The sequence below is a fragment of the Bactrocera dorsalis genome, chromosome 2 (assembly GCF_023373825.1).
Source record: "Bactrocera dorsalis isolate Fly_Bdor chromosome 2, ASM2337382v1, whole genome shotgun sequence".
NCBI classification, from domain to species: Eukaryota; Metazoa; Arthropoda; class Insecta; order Diptera; family Tephritidae; genus Bactrocera; species Bactrocera dorsalis.
The window spans coordinates 94,695,929-94,717,543 of record NC_064304.1 but is presented as its reverse complement, the minus strand read 5'-3'; the positions used below and the strand labels follow the sequence as shown (position 1 = coordinate 94,717,543).

At 35.3% G+C, this 21,615-nt stretch overlaps 2 protein-coding genes across 6 annotated transcripts; one reads left to right on the top strand and one right to left on the bottom strand.

Annotated features, from left to right (window-relative positions):
- Positions 1 to 924: 924 nt before the first annotated feature.
- On the bottom strand, positions 925 to 13,497 carry LOC105230937 (aminopeptidase N). Of its 5 annotated transcripts, XM_029552334.2 has the most exons (7): positions 13,242 to 13,497; positions 5,275 to 5,415; positions 4,018 to 4,573; positions 3,789 to 3,944; positions 2,312 to 3,725; positions 1,489 to 2,009; positions 925 to 1,415 (listed from the first exon to the last, which is right to left on the bottom strand). In XM_029552334.2, the coding sequence occupies exons 2-7, from the start codon at positions 5,282 to 5,284 to the stop codon at positions 1,172 to 1,174; spliced, it is 2,901 nt and encodes a 966-aa protein (XP_029408194.2). In that variant the 5' UTR covers positions 5,285 to 5,415; positions 13,242 to 13,497; the 3' UTR covers positions 925 to 1,171. The 5 variants fall into 5 exon arrangements, with proteins under 5 accessions (XP_029408194.2, XP_029408195.2, XP_011210284.2 ...); XM_029552335.2 differs by lacking the exon at positions 5,275 to 5,415 and having other exon boundaries at positions 13,236 to 13,497; XM_011211982.3 differs by lacking the exon at positions 5,275 to 5,415.
- A 4,648-nt stretch (positions 13,498 to 18,145) lies between these two features.
- Positions 18,146 to 20,698, top strand: LOC105230936 (origin recognition complex subunit 2). The gene is made up of 4 exons (XM_011211978.4): positions 18,146 to 18,897; positions 18,971 to 19,804; positions 20,033 to 20,266; positions 20,335 to 20,698. Exons 1-4 carry the CDS (start codon positions 18,321 to 18,323, stop codon positions 20,538 to 20,540), a joined length of 1,851 nt encoding a protein of 616 aa, XP_011210280.2. The 5' UTR covers positions 18,146 to 18,320; the 3' UTR covers positions 20,541 to 20,698.
- Positions 20,699 to 21,615: the final 917 nt, after the last annotated feature.

Genomic DNA, 21,615 nt, shown 5'->3' with positions numbered 1-21,615 from the left:
ATTTGTTTCAAGTCGGAAATGGTTATGTTATAGTGATAGAAAATATTTTTCAATTAATTTTGAGGTTAGCCGATAAGTCAATAGTAGATGACTGGATTTAAATCCGAATCCGTTCCCAGTTCCGGCCAAGTAGATTCAACTATAGTAAGAAGTAGCAATGAACCTGGAAAAATACGCTATTGAAAAGGGTGCCGGTATACCAGTATCTATCTGCACTTACATATGCATTATTTTCTCCCAGCTAAAAGATCGTTGAGAAAGCTTATGGAACGAGCTCATATAGAATTTGAAAGCTGGGTAAATAGGTGCAGGTCTCGGTTACTTGTATATTAACGAAATATTATGTACGACTAACGGGGATAACTATGAGCCACTGTCCCTCTATGTGAAGGATCCTACGAAATGTCCGTAAAACTGCAGTTGGATTGGAGCGTATTTATTTAACGCACTGAAGAAACCCTTTCAGATTTTTCTCATAATAGCTCACAGGACTTAAAGCTATACAAGTATAAATCTACATTTTTCCGACCTAGTTCCAATTTTTAAACCTTATCGGAGCAATACGGGTAGGTATACAGTACTTGTGGGTGTTAGGCAGAAGGTATTTTGAGCTGTATCTGAAACGCTGGCATTTATTAAAAGGTATAACTAATGACGACGGCATAATAAAATGTGAGAAACGGGCGAGTAACGACTTCGATTAATTTAAACATTCCAAATTCATGGTCCAAGGGGACCTGAAAGAATGGTATCATCCGCGTCAAATACTTTTTAGAACAAAATGTGTGTTACCGCAGCAAGGACATAAGCTCATTAGTCATAAAATGTGAAAAGCGTTCTGTTGGTTCAAAATTTCGAGTGGCTATGGACTATATTTAACTGGTCATTACGAATTGGTGCGATATTTAAAATAAGAAGATTCGATTTTTATACTATTTATTGATTTTTATTTCGGAAATATATGAAATTCTGTTCACTTAAATATTTTGTTCACATACACATTACGTCGTCTTCAAACATCATGAGCTGGTGATATTCTTAAATAAAAAATATGAATCCAGTGTATATTAAAAAATAATAATGCCGTAAAAGCTTCCACAGGGGAGCACATAAAAACTAATACATAATATTTATTGCCACGTTCTAAGACGAGCATGAGTTATTGCCTCTCTTAAAACTCGTCCACAGTAAGACGGCTACGCAGACGACGCGAAATTTCATTGTAATTGCGCTCCTTCCACTGTGCATTGATTTTGATCGTCTCCAAAGCCTGTTGGACACCCTGTTCGACCTTGCGCAAAAGTTGTTTGTTCTCTTCACAGAACGCACTCATCTTCTCATACTCACGTTGACTGCTCATTTGGCTTGCAATAGGCGTGAGGAGACGACGCAATTCAGAGCCATTCGGTTCAAAGCTGCAATGATGCGAGGAGGAGGAAAGTGAATAAATAGGAAAACACAAAATAATAACTATAATCAAATATTTACTATTCGTGCAGGAAATCGATATTGGTAATTAGATAATCGCGTGCTAAATGGAAGCCAACTTCACCATGTGCCACAGCGCCGAAAGCGAAAGTTGAATCCTGTCGGCGTATATGTTTGTCGCTGTCGAATGCCCATTCCAAATAGCGTTGTAAGATCCAAACTTCGCGTGAGCAACCCAAAGCTGAGATTATAGTACGCTTCTCAGCTGCCACGTTCGAGTTCTTATAGCGCGCCCAGAGGAATTGCCAATCATCTTCGCTGCCATGACGTATAGATGTGCAATAGATGACTGAACGCAGATCCTTCGGTACGGGGTTGTATTCGTCGGGGTTGTCTACGGCACGCCACTGCTTGAAATATTGCTGTGCACTTGGTATACAATCTTCGACTTCGAAGCGACAGGCCCAGTTGGCAATGAGCTCTTTGTGGAGTATGGTATGCGGTGCCGCTTTAATTTCATCAGTCACATTCAAACCGCCGAGGTACAGGTAAATGGGGGAGAGTATCTTGCGCATATATTTCTAAAATTTGTTTAGAAGAGATTTAAAGAGAGATTCAAAATAAAATATTTCTTATAAATGTCAAGCATTGTTAAGTACATAGTTCGTGAAAGTCTGGTAAAGAGTAGTGTGTATGTCATTTTTACTTTTCTTCAGAGGTGTAAGCTGTGTAGTATGTGTTTCTTACTACTTACAGTGAAGAAAAGCTGGGGACATGAATTTCCAATATTCAGTTTGATTTAATTATTCAGGGCAGCATTCCAAAATTTCAGTTAAAATTTTACACTTCGAAAAGATAAACTTTTGTATCACTAATCACTTACCTTAAAGTACTCGTACTCTGGAGTCTGGCGCAAAATTCTGTTCACGTCACGCAGATTATCCAAAGCTGCTTTCCATGGAATATACTCGCGTTCACGTACCAAATACTCAATCAGACGCATTGCGATATCATAATCCTGATCGCCGGTCCAGGCCAAGGTCAAAGCGTCATCGATGAGGTGTGCGCGATTGATCACATGGACTTTCCGGTAATCATCGCTGGTCAAAGTGTCGATCAACATATTCCAATTGCGTTCATCATACTTTACTTTATACAAACCGGACATTTGTACATTGAAAATGATCCATTCGTTTGCCTCAGGCAGATCCTTAAGAGTCTGAGTTACCGCCTCATTCATTTCATTGCATTGCAGCCAATTTTTAGGTGTAGTTGCATCAAAGTCAATCTCATTTTGAGTCGTAAAACTCAAGGGCACCCACCAGCAACTACGTTCGGCTTCACGTGAAGCGGATGTATCGAGTAGGTAACGAATCTGTGTGACCTTGGCCAATTTACGATCGTAATCACGTGTTATTGTAATGATTGGATAGCCGGTTTGCAAGGTCCATGAATCCATAATGGTTTTGATATCGAAAGCTTTTGGTAGCGTGCGGAATTTGTGAGCTGCGTCGGTAAGTGCGTACCATAGATCATCTTGCTCAGCATTGCCGTAAGCGTGTTTCTTAAGATAATAATGTAGACCGGAACGGAATGCCTCATCGCCGAGGAAGTGATGCATCATGCGTAAAACGGTGGATCCTTTTTTGTAGGAGATTGAGTCAAAGATCTCCGCAATTTTGTTGGTATGTGTGATCTCCTGCGAAATTGGGTGACTGCTCTTGAGCGCGTCAAGCTTGAATATAGCCAAAGTATTGTCGACCGACTCCTTTTCCAAACCACGCCATTCGGGATTGATGTGTTCAATACCCAAACTAGCTACATAAGTGGCGAAACCTTCATTCAACCACAAATCCTGCCACCATTTCATTGTGACCAAATTGCCAAACCATTGATGAGCCAGTTCATGCGCAATGACTGAAGCGACACGTTGTTTATTTTCCAAAGAAGACACATTCTCCGCATAGAGCAATGCAGTTTCGCGATAGGTGACCAGGCCCCAGTTCTCCATGGCGCCAGCGCTAAAGTCGGGTATAGCGATCTCATCGATTTTATCCAGTGGGAATTTGATATTGAAAATATCTTCATAGTATTGTAACACCTTCGGTCCCACATCGGCGGCATAATTACATTGATCGATGGCATCAGGGCGTGCCCAGGTGCGGAATTGCACCTTATTCTTCAAACTGGTTTCCGAATTGACATAAGCGAAGTCGTTAACGGTATAAGCGACCAGGTATGTCGACATAGGCACAGACTCTTCGAATTCGCTCCAAATCCAATCTTTTTTATCTGCCCTGATGGTGGTAAAAATAAATACAATAATGATAATTCTTGAAACACCAAGCAACACAACTTACATAGGACGTGTCTCTTTAAGAGGCATATTGCTCAAGGCCGTGTATTTATTGTGATGTCCGAGTATTACAACGAATTTCGCTTTGTAATCGGGCTCATCAAAGCAGGGGAATGCTAGACGCGCCGAAGCCGGCTCAAATTGTGTAACCGCAAGCCATCTAAAAACATCAAACATATTTTTATATAGAAGTTGTTTAGAGAGGGTAAACCTTGATGTATAGTCTTACGTACTTTGTCTGATTGCTCGCACGATCCACATACGAACTGCGATAGTAGCCACGTAAATTCAAATTTAATATACCCGAGAACGGTATGGTGAGTATGTATTCCTCTCCCCTGCGCAAGGGTTCGCACAAATGCATTATATAATAGTCATGGTAACTGTTCACCTCTGTGGAGCGCACACAATTCTTCTGTTCGCTCTCCTTGGCAATCAGATTGCGCAGAATAATTTCATTACTATTTATGGTGAGATTGAGCGCATGCAGCGTGATGTTGCTTGTGTCCTCCAATGCGATCAAATGCATGGCGACCTCACCGACAAATGTTAAGTTTTCGGGATTCTCGAGATGTGTGATCACATGTAGCGTGTATTTTTGTGGTTTCACGGATCTTGGTAGACGGAAATAATTGTAACTGCTAGCAGCTTGTTGCACTGCCGGCGACGCCGCTTCAAATTCCGCAGGGTTTGTTTCGGTAAAGGCCAGCACGAGAGAGGCTATGGCCATGAAGGTCAAGGCCGCGTAAGCATAACGTAGTTGTGATGCCATCTTGATTTGTCTCTGCGCTGGAATATGTATATAAATATTTTTTAATAAACAGATTTCTTTCATAATTTTTACGAAATATATACACATTTGTTTTGAAAGGCAATAAATTTATTTTGAGTTTTTAATACTTAACTGCACCTAGTGGCAGTTTTTCGTAAGCTCAAAAAAAATTCAGTGGTGAATTTTGAAACTCTTGGAGGGGACTGAATGCAGCGTGTGCCAATTATTTCCTTTACGGATGTTCAATCTCCTTTGTTCGGATTTAACTTATAGTGCTATCCCCTCAACCTTGTTCAAGTCCTTCAAGTATATTTGTGATATGAGAAAACATCTTTTCAACTCCCTCAGCGTTTTAAAATAAAAAAATCGAACTTATCACAAATCTGCTTAGGGGTTTTATTTCGCTATTTCACCAGGATGTATAAAAGTCTGAGGTCCAAGGTGTTTTTGATTGATCTGGCTAAAGCGGTAGTGTTGAGATGATTCTATCTCATATTCTTCCAAACAGCTAATGCAGTTGACAGCCGATAAGATATTCAATCTTACTGCATGAATCAAGATCGAACAGTGTCCAGTGAGAACTCTTACCAGTATAACCATTCAAAGGTGAGCCTTGCTAAGAGCAAAAAGTTCCCTAGACCACAGACCAGTACTTGCTGATTTGGTCTGAGGTCCAACAGTCCAGTAGTAAACCACAAGATGCCAACGTAGCTCCTACCTGAGGGCATATGAGCAGAGAAGATATAGGCTAGTTTCAACGACCTAGAGTGCCCAGGCTCGCAGTCATCTAAGTACCCAAATTCTGATGGCAACTTTTGCAGCCAGACACTTCGCGTCTTTGTCCACTGGTGATATATATCTATACAGCAAAATATTCAGTGCCATAGTTTGTGTGGTTCATGGTAATTTAGATTGAAAAAGAGAGCGAGATAAAATTGTAAATATATACATATGTATGTATGATTATAATATAATTAAAAATAAACAAATTATAATAAATCATAATTTTTACGAGCAAACAAAACCTCAATAATTCTATATATTTGTTGATTTTTGAACATAGACCGCTTTTAGATCGTATTTTCATTGCATACACCTAAGTATACAAACTCACAGATGTTAATTCAATTATTTCTTGCTAACTTTATTGCCAAATAAATTTTAAAACTCATGAATTTTCATGTCTTAATTAATGGCAGGCCTTAGAAGTAGTCGAAATGGTCAAGAGAGAATCTTGTTTATTATTAGTTGTAAATTTAACGTTGAAAGGAGAAATCGAATATTTTAAAAGAAAACCCAAACAAAAGTTGAAAATGAATGGACACTGTCACTATCGCCAAGTAGTTTTTACTTACAATAAATTATTATTCATATATGTATCAAATTTCTTACTATTTTATAGTTTTTATAATACTTTTTAACTAGCTTTAACTATTAATTATATCCACAATATGAGTAGGTGGACCACACATATGTATGTACATACATATGTATTTTCGTATTAACTAAAATCATTAAAAAGTGTAAATAGCTACAAAGAATTGATTTGATCGAACTTTTCGTAGAAAATTATTGAGCATTATATAAAATAATTTGCGAAGCAAAAGCTACTAATAATAACTAATAGCGGTAATAAATTTCTATTTCGAGTTGATAGCTGAGCATATCTCTCCTGCCTGCATATGTAGACCGCACAGCGGGTAAAGCTACTGTTAAAAATGCTACTGGATTAAAGTTGATTGAAACGTTCAAGGGTTTGAGAGAGAGAGAGAGAGGAATTTCAAGTACAATAAGTAAGGAAGAGCTAAGTTCTGGAGCAGCCAAACATTTTTTACTCTTGCGTCTTGTAGGAGTCTAGACCAGGGAAATACCTTAAGATGTAAGATGCCAACCAGATGATCGGAATCTCAGCAATTTAATATACATATATGTATATAACTTCTTCTTCTTCTTTACTGACGTAGACACCGCTTACGCGATTATAGACGAGTTAACGACAGCGCGTCAGTCGACTCTTCTTTTCACAACGTGGCGACAATTGGAGATTCTAAGCGAAGCCAAGTTCCTCTCCACCTAGTCCTTCCAACGGAGTGGAGGACGTCCTCTTCCTCTGCTTCCCCCGCGTCGAATACTTTCAGAGCTATAGTGTTTTTTCCTCCATTTGGACGAAATGACCTATCCAGCTTAGCCGCTGTGTTTAATTCGCTGACCTATGTCATTGTCGTCGTATAGTATATCTCATACAGTTCATCGTTTCACTGAATGCCATATCCGCTTGGCCAACGCACAAAGGACCATAAATCTTTAGCAGAACCTTTCTTTCGAAAACTCGTAACGTCGACTCAGATGATGTCATCGTCCATGCCTCTGCACTATATAGCAGAACGGGAATAATGAGTGGCTTATAGAGCATGTTTTTTGTTCGTCGTGAGATGCCTACTCAGTCCGCAGTAGCACCGGTTGGCAAGAGTTATTCTGCGGGGAACTTAGGTTCTATTAATAATTTCACTCCAAAGGTCATTGTAAAGCCTTACTGAGATAAAAAAAAGGTTTTTTGTAAAAGTATAGGCCTTTGGCAGTTCGGTGGCAGACGGATACATGTAGTGCCCCTTTTCCTATATTAACATAGCATATTTCAAAAATTTGTAGAGTAGGTGTAAATGGTGTCACCATCAAGTTCTGTAATGTTTTCGAGCTCTAGCTACGTTTTTATAATTCTTGTTCTATGTTTTTTAAATCTATAGATTTTAAGGTGAAGCCATAAACTATGGAAACACTCAAGATCAAATTTGACCCGGCCACACTTAATAATACCTAAATTAATTTAAAAAAAAAATCAAAACGAAAATTTATATAACTAAATCTTCATAATTTTACAAAAATTCGATAGCGTTTCTCATAGAAAATTGTGAGAGCAGATGTGACACAAGTGATTTACAGAAAAATATGCCACCCTAATGTACAGGTACATGTCTGTTCCAATTTCTTTATGAATATACAAATTAAAATGGATTTTAAGTCACACGATTTAACAGACTTGAATGTAAAATAAAAAAAATATAAACAATAGTGAACAGTTTTAAAGGCAGCTAGAGCAGTGATTCGTCAGTTAGTTCAACTTGAGAATTTCATTAAAATGTAAGTCACGCATCGAGGTCTGGGCCAATGGAACCGTTTACGCTCTTTGCTCCTGCGTCAGCTGTTTAACAAACTTTAAACGTTTTCGGTTAAATGGATTTTTTATATACATATATATGAACATATGTGTATGTATGTTTGTATAAAATAGTCTGTACAAAATAATAAAAAACTGTATATTTTTAAATCAAATTTCCAATCGCAGTCTCAAGTATGCGTATTTTACCGTATATGTGTTGCATACTCACACATATTTTTAGGTTAAATAGAGCTGTTCTAATTGTTTATGGAGATTTAATGGATTTTCAATAGATTTTTTTATTTATTTTTTGTTTCTTTGATGATAGTTTTTTATTTAAATTTTTTTTTTTCGCTCGCGTTCAATGAAATTTTAGCGGCGACTGGTCGCGCATACAAATCTTTGTTTTTGTTATTCCAAAGCTAAACAAGAAATTGTTTAAATCAATGCAGGTAAACAAAACACGAAAACGCTAATGAAAATGCAGTAATCGGGTATATGAAAAAAGTCAAATGTTCCAAACTAAATGTAGCAAAATGTAGAACAAAATTTAGCAAAAAAAAAATTGTTACCTACACCATAATTAATTCGGTAGCTTTCTATTTTGGCTGCATCTGTTCTCTTCCGTTCAACTGTTTAGTTTCATTTAGCAACTTGTTGCAAAATGTAGCGCTGTTTAGACATACTCATATGTATGTATTTTAGTTTTTATGGATGAACATGATATGCAAATATAAAAGTGAGTAGCTGATTTAGAACAAGACCATATAAAATTATTTCTTTTGTCTATTTAAAAGCACACATTTCAATATAAACATATTTACATACATATGTATACGAGTATGCATATACATAAATGGTTTATATTGCGTCAACTAGCAGCCAGTTCGCCGCTTTGTCGTTGTTAACATGTGCTTGCTATAATTTCCAAACAGGGATTCACATAAGTATGTATGTATATAAGTAGGTGCAAATAGAGTTGACCACTTTCCGAGAATTAATCTCAATAATTATATGTTAAAATTACTTAAGCCGATTTAAGCTGAAGTATCTTGTTTTGATTTTAAATCTATGTTAATTTATCCATATTTTATCTTGAATCAAAGCTGACGGGTTAATATTGTGGTCATAACAACTCGGCTCAACTGGCTCAAAATCTCTTAACTTATTCTTAATGAGTTTAAAAAAAATGTACGATTTTTCCGGGTCCACGTTTGTACGTAAGTTCAAGAAGGCGGTGGCTTTAAAAGTAGGTAAAACGATTTTTTATGCCCAAATTTTTGATGAAAGCTTCATATCGTCACCTGAAATGCAAAATAACGTAACAACATTTTCGGAAATTTTCAGTGGCATGAATGAAACACGAAATAAAATGGAACAAGAGTGAAAAAATAATTTTAATATTGGTTAAAACTGGTTCATATATGAGCGCAGAACCTGAAAATGTTGGACATATACAATATTATATATGTAATTTGAAGTAGTGAATCGTAATCAATAGGATACTCAATTTCGAATTTTTTGATGATACGTTATTTTGCATTTCAGGTGACGATATATTCCTTTCCAGTATTTTAGTAAAAAATCAATATATCTGTAATAAAGGGAAGTGATCTATGTTGCGATACTAGATTTACTCAATTTCGAACAACTTTTTGATTAAGTGAAGGATTTTTTTAAAATCAACAGAGACGACTAAATATTTGTAGGGAATTCGATTAAGGGGTTACATGGGTTTACGGGTTTAAAAAAAATCAGATTTTTTTATTTTCTTATTAAATTCTACAACAACTATAGAATACTGTCCTAAATTTTCAAGTTGATTCGAGTAATAGTTTCGGAACTACAGCCTTGAGAACTTGTTCGCTCGAGGCTAGCTAGGCTAAGTACGTCGTCTTTAAAAGCGTTTTTTCTCGAAACTGTGTTTTTGAAGTCGGTTAGCAAGATTTCTCGAGAACTATTCAACCGATCTTTATGAAGTTTTACACAAGTCTTTGAGATACAATTCTTTAAGACGAAAATTTTTTTTCGATTACAACTTGTTATTTGAAAAAAAAAAAAAATGTTGCGAAATTTTCACCGAATTTTCCATTTCTTTGTAAAATGTCTGCCAAAAACCCAATTCCAGCTTTTTTCCTTCGTTCAAGTTCTAACCTAAGTTTTTAACTAAAACACGTATTTTTTCACTTTAGATGATTCTGTAAGAAGTTATCCTGACAACGCGGGCGCATCTTTTTTCCGAGGGGTTACCGGAATTGGCTTTGCATGCATAGTTTTTTTTTTTGATTTCAGAATTTCAATAGCCGAGTTCAAAATATTTTTTTTTTCCAAAAATTACAGAATCTCTTTGTTAATAGTGTATGTTCGTAACAATAAATTCAAAAAAAAAAATTTCATTTTTTACATGAAAAAAAAATGGTTAAAAAAAGACTGTGTTTTATTCGAGGAAACCCATGTAACCCCTTAAATTACATCAAGCGTCAATGAAATTACAAAAAGCTTCAAGCTTTGCTTATGATTTCTAACTTTCGGTATTATTAGTCTATACTTTTTTGAATAATGTATATATAATGTATTAATAATGTCATCATTGAGGGTCTGAACAAAGTTAAAAACAATTTTTTAAGATCTCGTCAAGAGAAAAAAAGCTCTTAAAAAACTTTATAAATTAATGAATTAGCTATCAGTGGATATTATTGGATCCCAACGAAAAATATAATAATTTTTGACTTTGATTAAGCGCATTGCTATATTATCAGATAAACCTAGAATGCTAAAGCTTTGCACCACCTTTCCTGATTAATGTTTATTAGAAGCTCTCGGAATTTGGAGTGATGACAATTGTAATGGAAATAAAGGGTTTTTATATGAAATCAATTAACTAAATCAACATTTTATTAACAAAAAAACATGTTGGAAACCCTGTAAACATATTTTCCTACTAGCCAATAGTATTTTCACATTTCAAGGTCGTTTATAAACCCTTACATTGGCGAATATTAGCGAATCGTGTAGATAGGTACGCTTAAATCAACTCAAGAATAATTAACAAGTAGTTAAAAGTATGTTAAGATAGATATACTTATGTATGTATCTATATATGGTGCTTAGTAGAAAATAATATGAGCCATTAGAATTAACTAGTATACACTGAAAAAATTCATATTGATTAAAAAATTGTAAAAAAAATATTTTTCAAAGGTAACTTCAATGTAAACTTTTGCAAGTGTAACTAACAAACTCAAAGAGAATATGTTCGAAAAAAATATACCAAAAGTGACACAAAAACCAGCCTATTCCAGCCTATTTGTTGTTGCTGATACTAACTATGAGTATAGGAGTAAATGCCTTGAAATAGTGTGGCACTTTTTTTTTATACAAACAATGTTGTTTTTTATTTACCATAGACGCTCAGCGCCGTTTGACCGCAATTGATTGGAGACAATCAAAATCGAATTTAAAATTTGCGCTCACACAACCTAATTAAACACTCGAAGAGCACGTTGATGAGAGGAGTGTGGCACGGGGGAAGCGAGGATATGAGTGAACACTCACACATACATATATTACTATTTACCGGCAACGGTTGTCTTAGGTAACGGTAACTGCAAGCGACTTCTTGCTCATAATTGATGTGCAACGAAAATGCAACTATGTATTGCAAGTGGGTTGGGAGCGGAATCTAAGCGGAGAGTTCAAAATTGTCATACGCAGAGATAGCTACGTAGTTGTATTTGCTGTTGTACTGCAACAATGTCATTGCAGCAATTTGCATATGAGCAGCAGAGTGAATTAGAAAAAAATATGGCAATTTAATATCGATCTGTGAAAATCGCAAGAGAGTGGTGAGGGGTAAATTAATTACGGGCATATGTTATTAGAGACGTGAAAGTTGGCTAATGATTTTGATTAAATAGATTATAAATTACTTTTATATAAAAGTTATAGATAACGTTTAAAAAATATTCATTGCGGGTTCACTCTTTAAGGTTATCTCCGTTTGAACTGTGTTTTAAAAATAAATATTGTAATTTTATAAATATAATAAAGGAATTTATGAAAACCAGACAGTTTCTAAGGCGACCTTTACTATTGTTTGGGCTTAATTAAGTCAGACAATATTAATTAGAATTGAATCACACGGTTTTTGTAATTCGAAAGTGTTAAACTAGACTCTAAATTAACGCGGAAATAGTGGTGTACAAAGGAAACATTTTGCATCGCTAAAAACCGTTTATTTTATGGGGCTCAACCAATAGTTACTGGCTATAACTCACAATCCTTCTTCGTTTATTTAGATCTAATTCATTGAGGTCTATAAACCAAGTCTGAATACTATAAAATCTTTATTTCTCGTTAGTGTGCCATAAATTTCAAAAGGTTTAAGCCAGAATCTTAAATATCAAAGATTAATGGTTTCCGAAAAACTTCATATAGGACAACAGTTGGTTTGAGACCGTTTAAATGTTTCCTTCTACTTGCTTCCTCCCAGCAAACCACTCCACTCAGTAAATACATGACTCTTGATGTCAAATGAACCACATCCACATTTGTAGAAAGCAAAAAAAAAAATCATAAACAAATTATTAACCGCTCAGTGTAGGCATAAAACTTGTAAGATCCACCAGTTGTTGAATAATGTTGAATTGTGGCACTATTCATAGATGCAAATCGGTCCAAATGTTTAGCTACATCTATGTATCTATATAAAATTACGTATCACGTTTTCTCCGGGGTTAAAATCTAAACTTTTGAACAAATTTTAGTAAAATTTAACACATTGTGTCCTTTTTGATCCGACTTAAAAGATAGGATAGTTTACATCTCAATTATGTTAACAGTAAAAGAATTAATAAATAAAAAAAAAAATAAATCTCAACATAAGCCAGTTTCCAAAAAAATAAATTTATACAATTCACCAAATTGTTTAAAGCATTTTAAGTAAGTAAGGCATATGTTTTATGACCGGTAAGCGGTTATCATGTATACTACAAATTTAAGGCAACTATACTAATTATAGTCGCCATACATAATATAGAAGGAAAATTATTAATAATAATGAACTGGGGAAACAATGTGCATATTTTAATATATATTTTTATATTTCATGTAAATTCATTGAAAAAAAATTTCAGCTTAAATGAAAGAATAATTTTGAATAAATTCCAATTTAATTAAAGCGGAACGTAAATAAATTAATTTCAACTCCCTGATTATTTAAACTCAATAAAAATCAGTCTGATTACTTTTCCGTGACTGGTGTGCTAATTTTTTTAGCGCTTGTAAATTTATATTTTGTTTTGATTCGATTTTGGACTTCCTGTTTTCGTTAATGAAGTTCAAAATTGCGTTTTTTCTGAAGTTATATATTTAATGTGTTCACTGCACTTTTTGGCGCGTACTTTCACATTCCAATTAATGAAATTTATGGCGATTACATTTGAATTGTTATTCAATGTCTACAACTGTAACACAAAATTTAAGGAAGAAATCACAAATTTTCCGGTTTTGCATTTGCTTACACTTACTCGAACGAAAACACGGCAAAATGTTGACCGAAAAGTTTATTTGTTATAACTATTTATAGGCACAATTTAAGAAACATACGAAAATCCACACAAAAAAGTATATATGTGTGTGTTTGTAGCAGTGATAAGTCGCGTGCGCGCACCGCCTTTTATGCTGCGTTTATTTGAGCCCTGCTACTATTTACTAGCACCACACATTAACTAACCCACAACCAGCACTGCGCACAGGTACTGTCCATCTGAAGCGTTCTCAACAGCGCGCCGGCCACTTATAAGCAAACGGCCAGCCAAGGGGGAGCATGCATGCACGAGCGCGCGTTTGGCGCTGCCATTGACTCGGCTGTTGGCGACTGGGCGGAACAGCGCTGTCGTATGCGCAACGCCAGTTGTTGCCGGTTTCGGACGCTTCGCTAGGCGTCAATACACTCTTTCACTGGCGAGAAATCTAGCTATGCACGCACAAGCGTATACATATGTACATACACTTATCCAGACATACATACATACAGATAGCCAGACGCACAAAAATACAAATGAAATTAAATGCAAATCAATTAATAAAAATACGGCTTAGTACACGCTGCGTCTGGTGGAAATGTGCCGCTGTGCGGTTGCGCGCGTGAGCAGATTACCACTTAGCCGTGTGTAAGTGCACATACGAACATACGCACCACAAAGAATAGTGCTGTAGCAACATCTTGTAAGCGTTCCTTTTGATGATAGCAACAGTTGTCATAGCTTCGGCATAAAATATGCCATTTTGTTGTTATTTCCACTCGTTTGTCGTTGTTAGCGACCAGCTGTTAAGGCTCCAACGTCGCGTTGCTGCCAGTGGTTGTCTATAAGTACTTGCCAACCGGTAGTACAGGCCAGCGGCTGATAATTTTTGCGTAGACAATAAATTGCGCTTAGCTGGTGTTCGACGCACAGAAAGGAATTATAGAATTTCACGCAATTCTATTTCATTATACCCTCAATGACATAATGCTATATGCTTGTTATGCGCACCAAAGCGCGTCTGGAAGAGACTTGCCGTAATAATGGTTGGTCATAAATTCACGGATCAAAAGTACTCTTAATTTTAATGCACAATAAGATATGGACTGATTTCAATATACAAACGTATACATATACGAGGTTTGATTTAAAAGTTTGGCGAATTTTTTATTTTTTAAGAAAGTGTGTATTTATTCATGAAAATCCATTTGTTCCCTTCAAAGTGTTGCACTTTTGTCAGTGTTTTTTCCAATCCTCAAAGCACTTAAAAAAGCAATTTTTTGTGATTTTGTTTAGCTCCTCCTTCGATGCAGCCCTCAGGAGCGTTATCATGGTGCAAAAGCCAATTTTGATTCTTCCACAAATCCAGCATTACTGGATTATTGGATTATTCTTTATTGACCCCACAACCAATTAGCAAGAAGTCATGGCGTACGACGTCGCTGCAATCGAAGAAAACCTTCATATCCGACCAAAGTTGGCACGCTTTTTTCGGTCTTGGCTCATTCATCAGCTTCCATTGGGATGATTGAGCTATGATTTCCACGTCACAACCATAAACCTATTATTCGTCATCAGTTGTGATCCCCTGGAAAAGATCTGGGTCATCGCGGACAGTCCAACATCTCCTGAGCATTGATACAAACTTCGCGGCGATACGACTCTTGCACAAATCAATCATTAAATTCGAATGCTTCGAGCCAATCGAATTGCTAGGTCCTCAGTAATTTCCCTAATGGTGATTTGATGATTGGCCAATTGTATTTTCTTCACTTGTTAATGTTTTCGTATTTTCTTTTGTATAAGGTAGCTTTAACATGTGCCACAGTCAACATAAGGAATGCGTTGTTTTTCATAAAAATTCTTTGATCTATTTTTTGGAACAACCAAAAATCGAAGTCGAACCAAACGCGTTCAAACAAAACAGCTGTTAAAAATTAACCAACCACTAAAAATTCGAGATACTTTTTGTACAAACCTCGTGCATATGTATATCATACTCAATAGGGATTACATTTTTGTGGTACGCAAGTTAAGGGAAAGGATTACATACAGACAAAGCGACACCTATTACCAATCATACGTTGAAGATTTCGAAAGAACAGTTCTATGTGATTCTCGAGAGAGTTCGAGTATCCTGTCAACTAGATGCACATTTCCGAAAGGGTGAATAACTTTATTATGTTAAGAATCATCAGGCTTCTCTAGTTATGATACGACGTATACTCTACCTTCGCTTTAACTGTTACAAGATTTTACAAGACTAAGTAACTTTGCAGATAGATAAAACAAACGAGTCTATATATATACGTAATACATATTGGAGGTGAGGTAAGCTTTTTAAACACCAATTCATTTTTTTTGTGCCTCAGTTGTTCTTCGGGTCTTATGCTATATTGCCCTACACCACTTGTTTCATTGCTCCGCCGTGCAGGTAAAAATGGGTTGAATGGAATTTAAAATACCGAGTTATAATCGATGTTATCTGTAAAGCACTCAGGTGAACTATACTGAAAGTTTTCTTCCTTCTTCACACTTTCTGTTCAAACAAAAGGAGTTAATGTCTACGCTTTCTCTTATCTCCTTCATTTCTCGCCACCGGTTATGCATTAAGATTTTTATTGTATTTTTTTAAGTTTACTGCCAGATTAATTTTATTAAAATCTTTTTGTCGAATCTTATAAAACATCCGATACTTAGTTGTTGCTAACGTAGCAGGGACTCCCTCGACATCAGTTGAACGTGTTGGGTCGTATAAAAAAGGTATCATATTGGATAGCTCTATAAAAAAAATGGTACAAGGACCAGAGCTTGTTTGTGCACTTTAAATTTGTATATTTCGGAAATATTTAACAGACATTAATGACATTGAATATCATTAGCACCTTTGCCAAAGTTGACAAGAACTTCTTCAAGTTTCTTGGAAAGACTATGGGTTCAAACAAATTTTGCTAATTTTGGTGTGATATCTTCAATTTTTTATTTCAGAAGGATTACATAATTCAACGAACTGAATCATTCGAGACCCCTATTGTCATCATTTGACACAGCATGAATGTTAGACGATCAGAAGCAATGAAAAAAGATTTATACAAGTAGTATAAATTCTTCGGCTTAAATGCTTTTTCCTCTTAAGCATGAATCAAACTGAATAATATTTGATTTGTTTGACTCGTTCGAGTAGAGAATTAAGAATAATTAGATGAGATATGAGAGTCTACACAAAATCGTAAGCTGACTAAGCACTGAAAGCCACAACAACAAAAATTGTACAAACCCACTAGACCCTCGTCAAAAAGATTTGATTGTTTATTAACAAACTTTCTATTTCACACCTAGTCTGTGTATTGCAAAGTTAGGAAGGTAATCTTCTTAAAAACGCATTTTCCTTAACGACTCCTATATAAGTAAGTTAATCGCGTCTTAAATTGTAACGTAATGCTTCGATGAGGATTTTCTAGCAGTGAACACGCAAACACACCTACCATACACGACTCTTAACCTAATCGCATTAATTCATACTCTTCCAGCAAATATTGGTTTCGATAGCTATATTTTTTAATTTTGTCATTATATATTAGCCGACGTAAATATGCACATATAAATGTATATAATATACATATGTATATAATCCGTATATGTGTATACATATGTATGTTTATATATGTGCAGTTAAGTAGGTGTATGTTGTCTTGCGGCTACGAGTATTTTGCATTTCTCCAAATGAAAGAGTGTTGTCTTCTTATCGGCACTGATTGCTGCGACTACTGTGGGAAAGATGGATGGATGAAATACTCGTGCGTATACAAGTATGTAGGAATATATGAAAGTAAGGCAATGAACATGTCTGAATAGGTGGTTGGTTTTGAATTAGAAATGTGATTAATCTAATTAAAAAGTTACTTGAGCCGTCGCGATGGTCAATTCAAATCCCTTGAAAGACAATTAAAATTAGGATAAATATTGATACATATGTATAAAGAAAGTAGGGATGAGGCGCTTTTGAATCTTGTCGGGCCCATGGAAAAACATTTGCCGAATTGGGTAAAATCTTTTCGATTCTTCATTTAAGTAAATAACAAGACTACTAAAAGAGGACTTCACATACTATTTAAAAATTCTAAAAAATCAAGGTTTCACGCCTAAAATTTATTATTTCTCAAAGGGTTATAAATATATGGTAAATAATTCGGATTGGCGTGAGTAGCTTTTTTTTTGAAAGTGACATTGGTGGAACGATTAGTTTCTGTAATAGACCAAATTCTGTTGTTCTTTTGTGCAAAAATTGGATAATATTGCTTCTTCTATTCGTTCTTTTTATTTAATGCGGTCAATGACACTTTGCTTACATTTTATGGGTTAAATGACCTTTTCGATCGCCTTTTATGGGGTCAAAGGGCCATTTGTTTACCTTTAAGTAAGCCTGCAATCTTTGACCTTTGTTTGCATTTTCTATCTCTATTGTTTACATTTTATAGGGCCTTTTTGTTTACTTTTAGCCAAGTCAACAACCTTTTATTGCATTTAACCAACTCCACAACCGTTGACGGTTATGTATTTGTTGTTGGATAAGATGTTCTCCGAAAACCTTGTGAAGGGGCCCGGAGGAGACAACACAGAATTCTTTTTTTCATCCTGTCCAGTCTGTGAAATACTCACTTCTCGATATATTAAGAGATTTCATCCCCAAATAAGTAAATACCAAATTCGTATTTGTTTCATTAATTTTGACAGATTGTCATAACTAAGTTTATGTCATAATAGTCATTGTGATAATTAAGTAGATAAAACAATTATGTCTAATTTTTTATACATAAATTTGTCAATAACTAAATAAATATTTGCTTTATGGTGAATAAATTTGAGCAAGAAGAAGCACAACATGTCAGCTGTGCTGTCGACACCAACAATATAATAGATTGCCCGCGTAAAATGCTGTACAAGCAAAGTAACACCAACATTTTAAACATCTGCTCGTTTTTGTTGTTAGTTATTAATTTTGGTTACATGTTTTATGAAATAACTTTATTTGAATTACTATAGCTGTGAATTTTAGCAGTTTAATAAATTAAAGTCTTAACAATGAGCGTTACGCCAACGAAACAAAGAGCTTCAAATGTAGGACGAACGCGTTCCAGTTCTAGTTTAAGCAGTACAGAAGATGTGGTCATGGTAACAGTGGACGACTCGGATGAGGAAAATGAATCATCTAAAGGGCGTCAACTGAGAAGATCAGCACGCAAACCCAGCCCACAAAAGAAATATGCCGAAGACTACGTATTAACCGACATTCTACCCAGCAAGAGGAGCAATACACGAAAGAATGATACTGATGATGAAGAAACTGCTGAACATGATGATGAAAGTTGTATGACAAATACTGCAGCACGTCCTGATATTGTCGACATTCAGTTATTACAAGATGATGATATAGCAGGCAAGAATATGTACGGCTTTCATACACCAAAAAAACGCAACGGCATGGCATTGGCGGCCTTGAATACACCAAAAACACCTAAAACGCCAAAGACACCGAAATCCGTTAAGACATCACGCTCCTCAACATCACAGCTGCAAGCAAAAACACCCGACACAAAGCGACGAAAATCGACTGTTGAACCTAAAACACCTTCGCACGTGCGGCATCGTGTCAAAAATCGTAATACAAATTAATTAAGAAAAAATAAAACTTAAACTAATACGTATATTTCATAATTTTTCAATGATTACAGAAATTGCCAAAATTATGGACTCTGATTCTGACTTCTCTGCCAGTGGCAGCGATTTTGTACCAACTGACAGCGATAGTGACAGTTCCAGTAGTAGTGATGAGGATGATGCCGCCGACGATGAACCGAAGACTCCACATAAAGGGCGACGACCCATAGTTGTACCAGTGTTACCGAAAACTCCTTCTGCGGCGCGTTCACGTCAATCAGCTCGTGCTAAGAAATCCTCGGTTGACTATGTACCTGAGAGTGATGGCTATTTCCAAGCACATGCCAGCACCAAAATACTCACTTCCGATCACACACTGGATCGTTTAAAGAATCCACGATTACCAGCAGATCGTTTATTCACGCTCTTGAATGAAATGAAACCAACTCCCGAACATGAGGAGGCAATCAGCGCCATGATGGAAGAATATCGCTCATATTTTCCGAAATGGTTGTGTATTTTACACGAAGGCTACAGTTTGCTACTCTATGGATTGGGTTCAAAACGTCAGCTACTACAAGCCTTTCATCGTGAAATACTCGCCGATCAATCGGTGCTTGTTGTGAACGGTTTCTTTCCCAGTTTAACGTTGAAAGACATTTTGGACAGCATTATTGGTGAATTATTGGATGGTGATGCTAATGTTAGTCCGTCAAATCCTCACGAAGCGGTTGACTTGATTGAGGAAGAACTTTCGTATACCCCGCAAACACATATATATTTAATAGTGCATAATTTGGATGGCAGCATGTTGAGAAACACAAAGGCGCAAGCGATATTGTCGCGTTTAGCTAGTTTAAGGCAATTACATTTGCTTGCGTCCATTGATTATATCAACACGCCACTATGTAAGTACATATGTTTAAATTAGTTTTTTAGAATAAAACATGCTGACTTCATTTATTTATTTTTTATAATAACTATTATTTTTTTTATTTAGTTTTGTTTTTAAGTTTTTTGTAATATTTTTTATATATACATACATATGTTGTACATATTTTTAAATTTATATATATATATATTTTTTATTTTATTTGTTGATATTCCATGTTTTTGTTTTATCTTCATGCTGTCAGTATGGGATCACACGAGACTAAGTAATTTCAACTTTTCTTGGTGGGATTGCACCACTATGTTGCCGTATAGCGATGAAACTGCTTATGAAAATTCACTATTGGTACAAAACTCCGGCGAATTGGCGCTCTCATCCATGCGTAGCGTTTTCTCGTCGCTTACAACAAACACACGTGGCATTTATATGATCATTGTTAAGAATCAACTCAAAAATAAAGGCAACCCCAATTTTCAGGGTAAGTTCACGCTGCGGTTTTAAAATCTGCGGTTTTGTAATACTATTTTTTAATTTTCCTTCAATCAGGCATGTCGTTCAAGGATTTGTATTGGAGTTGTCGTGAAGCTTTTCTTGTCAGTTCCGATTTGGCATTGCGTGCACAACTTACTGAATTTCTGGATCACAAATTGGTGAAATCGAAACGTAACATTGATGGCTCGGAATTGTTAAGTATACCCATCGATGAAGCGCTGTTGCAACAATTCTTGGATGAGCAAGAGAAAAAGTCTTGAAAAGGCAGACAACTTACTCCCTTCAAATGCGTACAAAAACTAGTTCTAGTTGTGTTTTAGCGACTCCGCTAAAATATCATTTACATTTGGTCGACATGAAATTGTTAAGTGTGAAAGTTAAACATTTGTTAATTCAATAAAATATATTTTAAGATGTTCATTCAAGGCTTATTTTGTCATACAATTATTTCCAAAATGTGTTTTTTTTTCATTATTTAATGATAATTAAAAAATCGGCTTTAAATGTATGTAGATTATTCTAATTGTTCTTCTATTTTTTAATTATTATTTTTTTATTGTATGTTTTTTTTTTAATAATTTCTGTTTTTCATTTTTTTTTTTATTTTATTATTTATTATTTATTTTATTATTTATTTTATTTTTTTATTATTTATTTTATTTTTATTATTATTTATTTTATTTTTTATTATTTATTTTATTTTTTATTATTTATTTTATTTTTTAATTATTTCTGTATACTTGTAACCAAATGTCGTGGCTTCGGTATTCTAGTACTACCCTGTGGTAAAAATTTAATATTTGTGCAAATATGTTATGCTGCAGACTTCTCTGTATGGAAAGAAAAACTTGGAACATCAATTTTTAACAACCATTTAAGCCACCCAAACCCCTTCATGTAGGTGAAAAGAAACAAACAATGCACTTAAGATTTGTTTTTTTGTCTGTGTTCAATTTACTTTATATTTGTAATTATATTATAATTGTATTGTATTGTTGTTGTTGTAATAGTACTTTAATTAATTGCTTAACTATAAATAATTTTAATTTACGCTTACTTTAATGTTTGTTTCACTTTGTTTTGTTTTTACTTGCTTTGTTGTTGACGCCTTGTTTTCTTATTGTTGTTCCAGCGCAGCATCAGCACGCTGAATTACATATACACATACATACTCTCAGTGTTATTTATTTGAAAATAACGTACAGGCTTATAATTCTTTACTTGCTGTGTTGTTGTAGTGGTGTTTGCAATTTCGTAACAAAATGCACAGAACCACGCAAGGCAAATTTGCGCATTTTTGCCTTGATTTCTCTTGGGATGATAATGCAGTTCTCT

Coding starts and splice junctions, on each gene's coding strand:
- LOC105230937 (XM_029552334.2), bottom strand. Junction 3,726..3,788: donor CTTAAAGAGACACGTCCTAT/GTAAGTTGTGTT, acceptor TACCACCATCAG/GGCAGATAAAAAAGATTGGA. Junction 1,416..1,488: donor ATCGATTTCCTGCACGAATA/GTAAATATTTGA, acceptor GCATCATTGCAG/CTTTGAACCGAATGGCTCTG.
- LOC105230936 (XM_011211978.4), top strand. CDS start 18,321: ATGAGCGTTACGCCAACGAAACAAAGAGCTTCAAATGTAGGACGAACG. Junction 18,898..18,970: donor GCGGCATCGTGTCAAAAATC/GTAATACAAATT, acceptor CAATGATTACAG/AAATTGCCAAAATTATGGAC. Junction 20,267..20,334: donor AGGCAACCCCAATTTTCAGG/GTAAGTTCACGC, acceptor TCCTTCAATCAG/GCATGTCGTTCAAGGATTTG.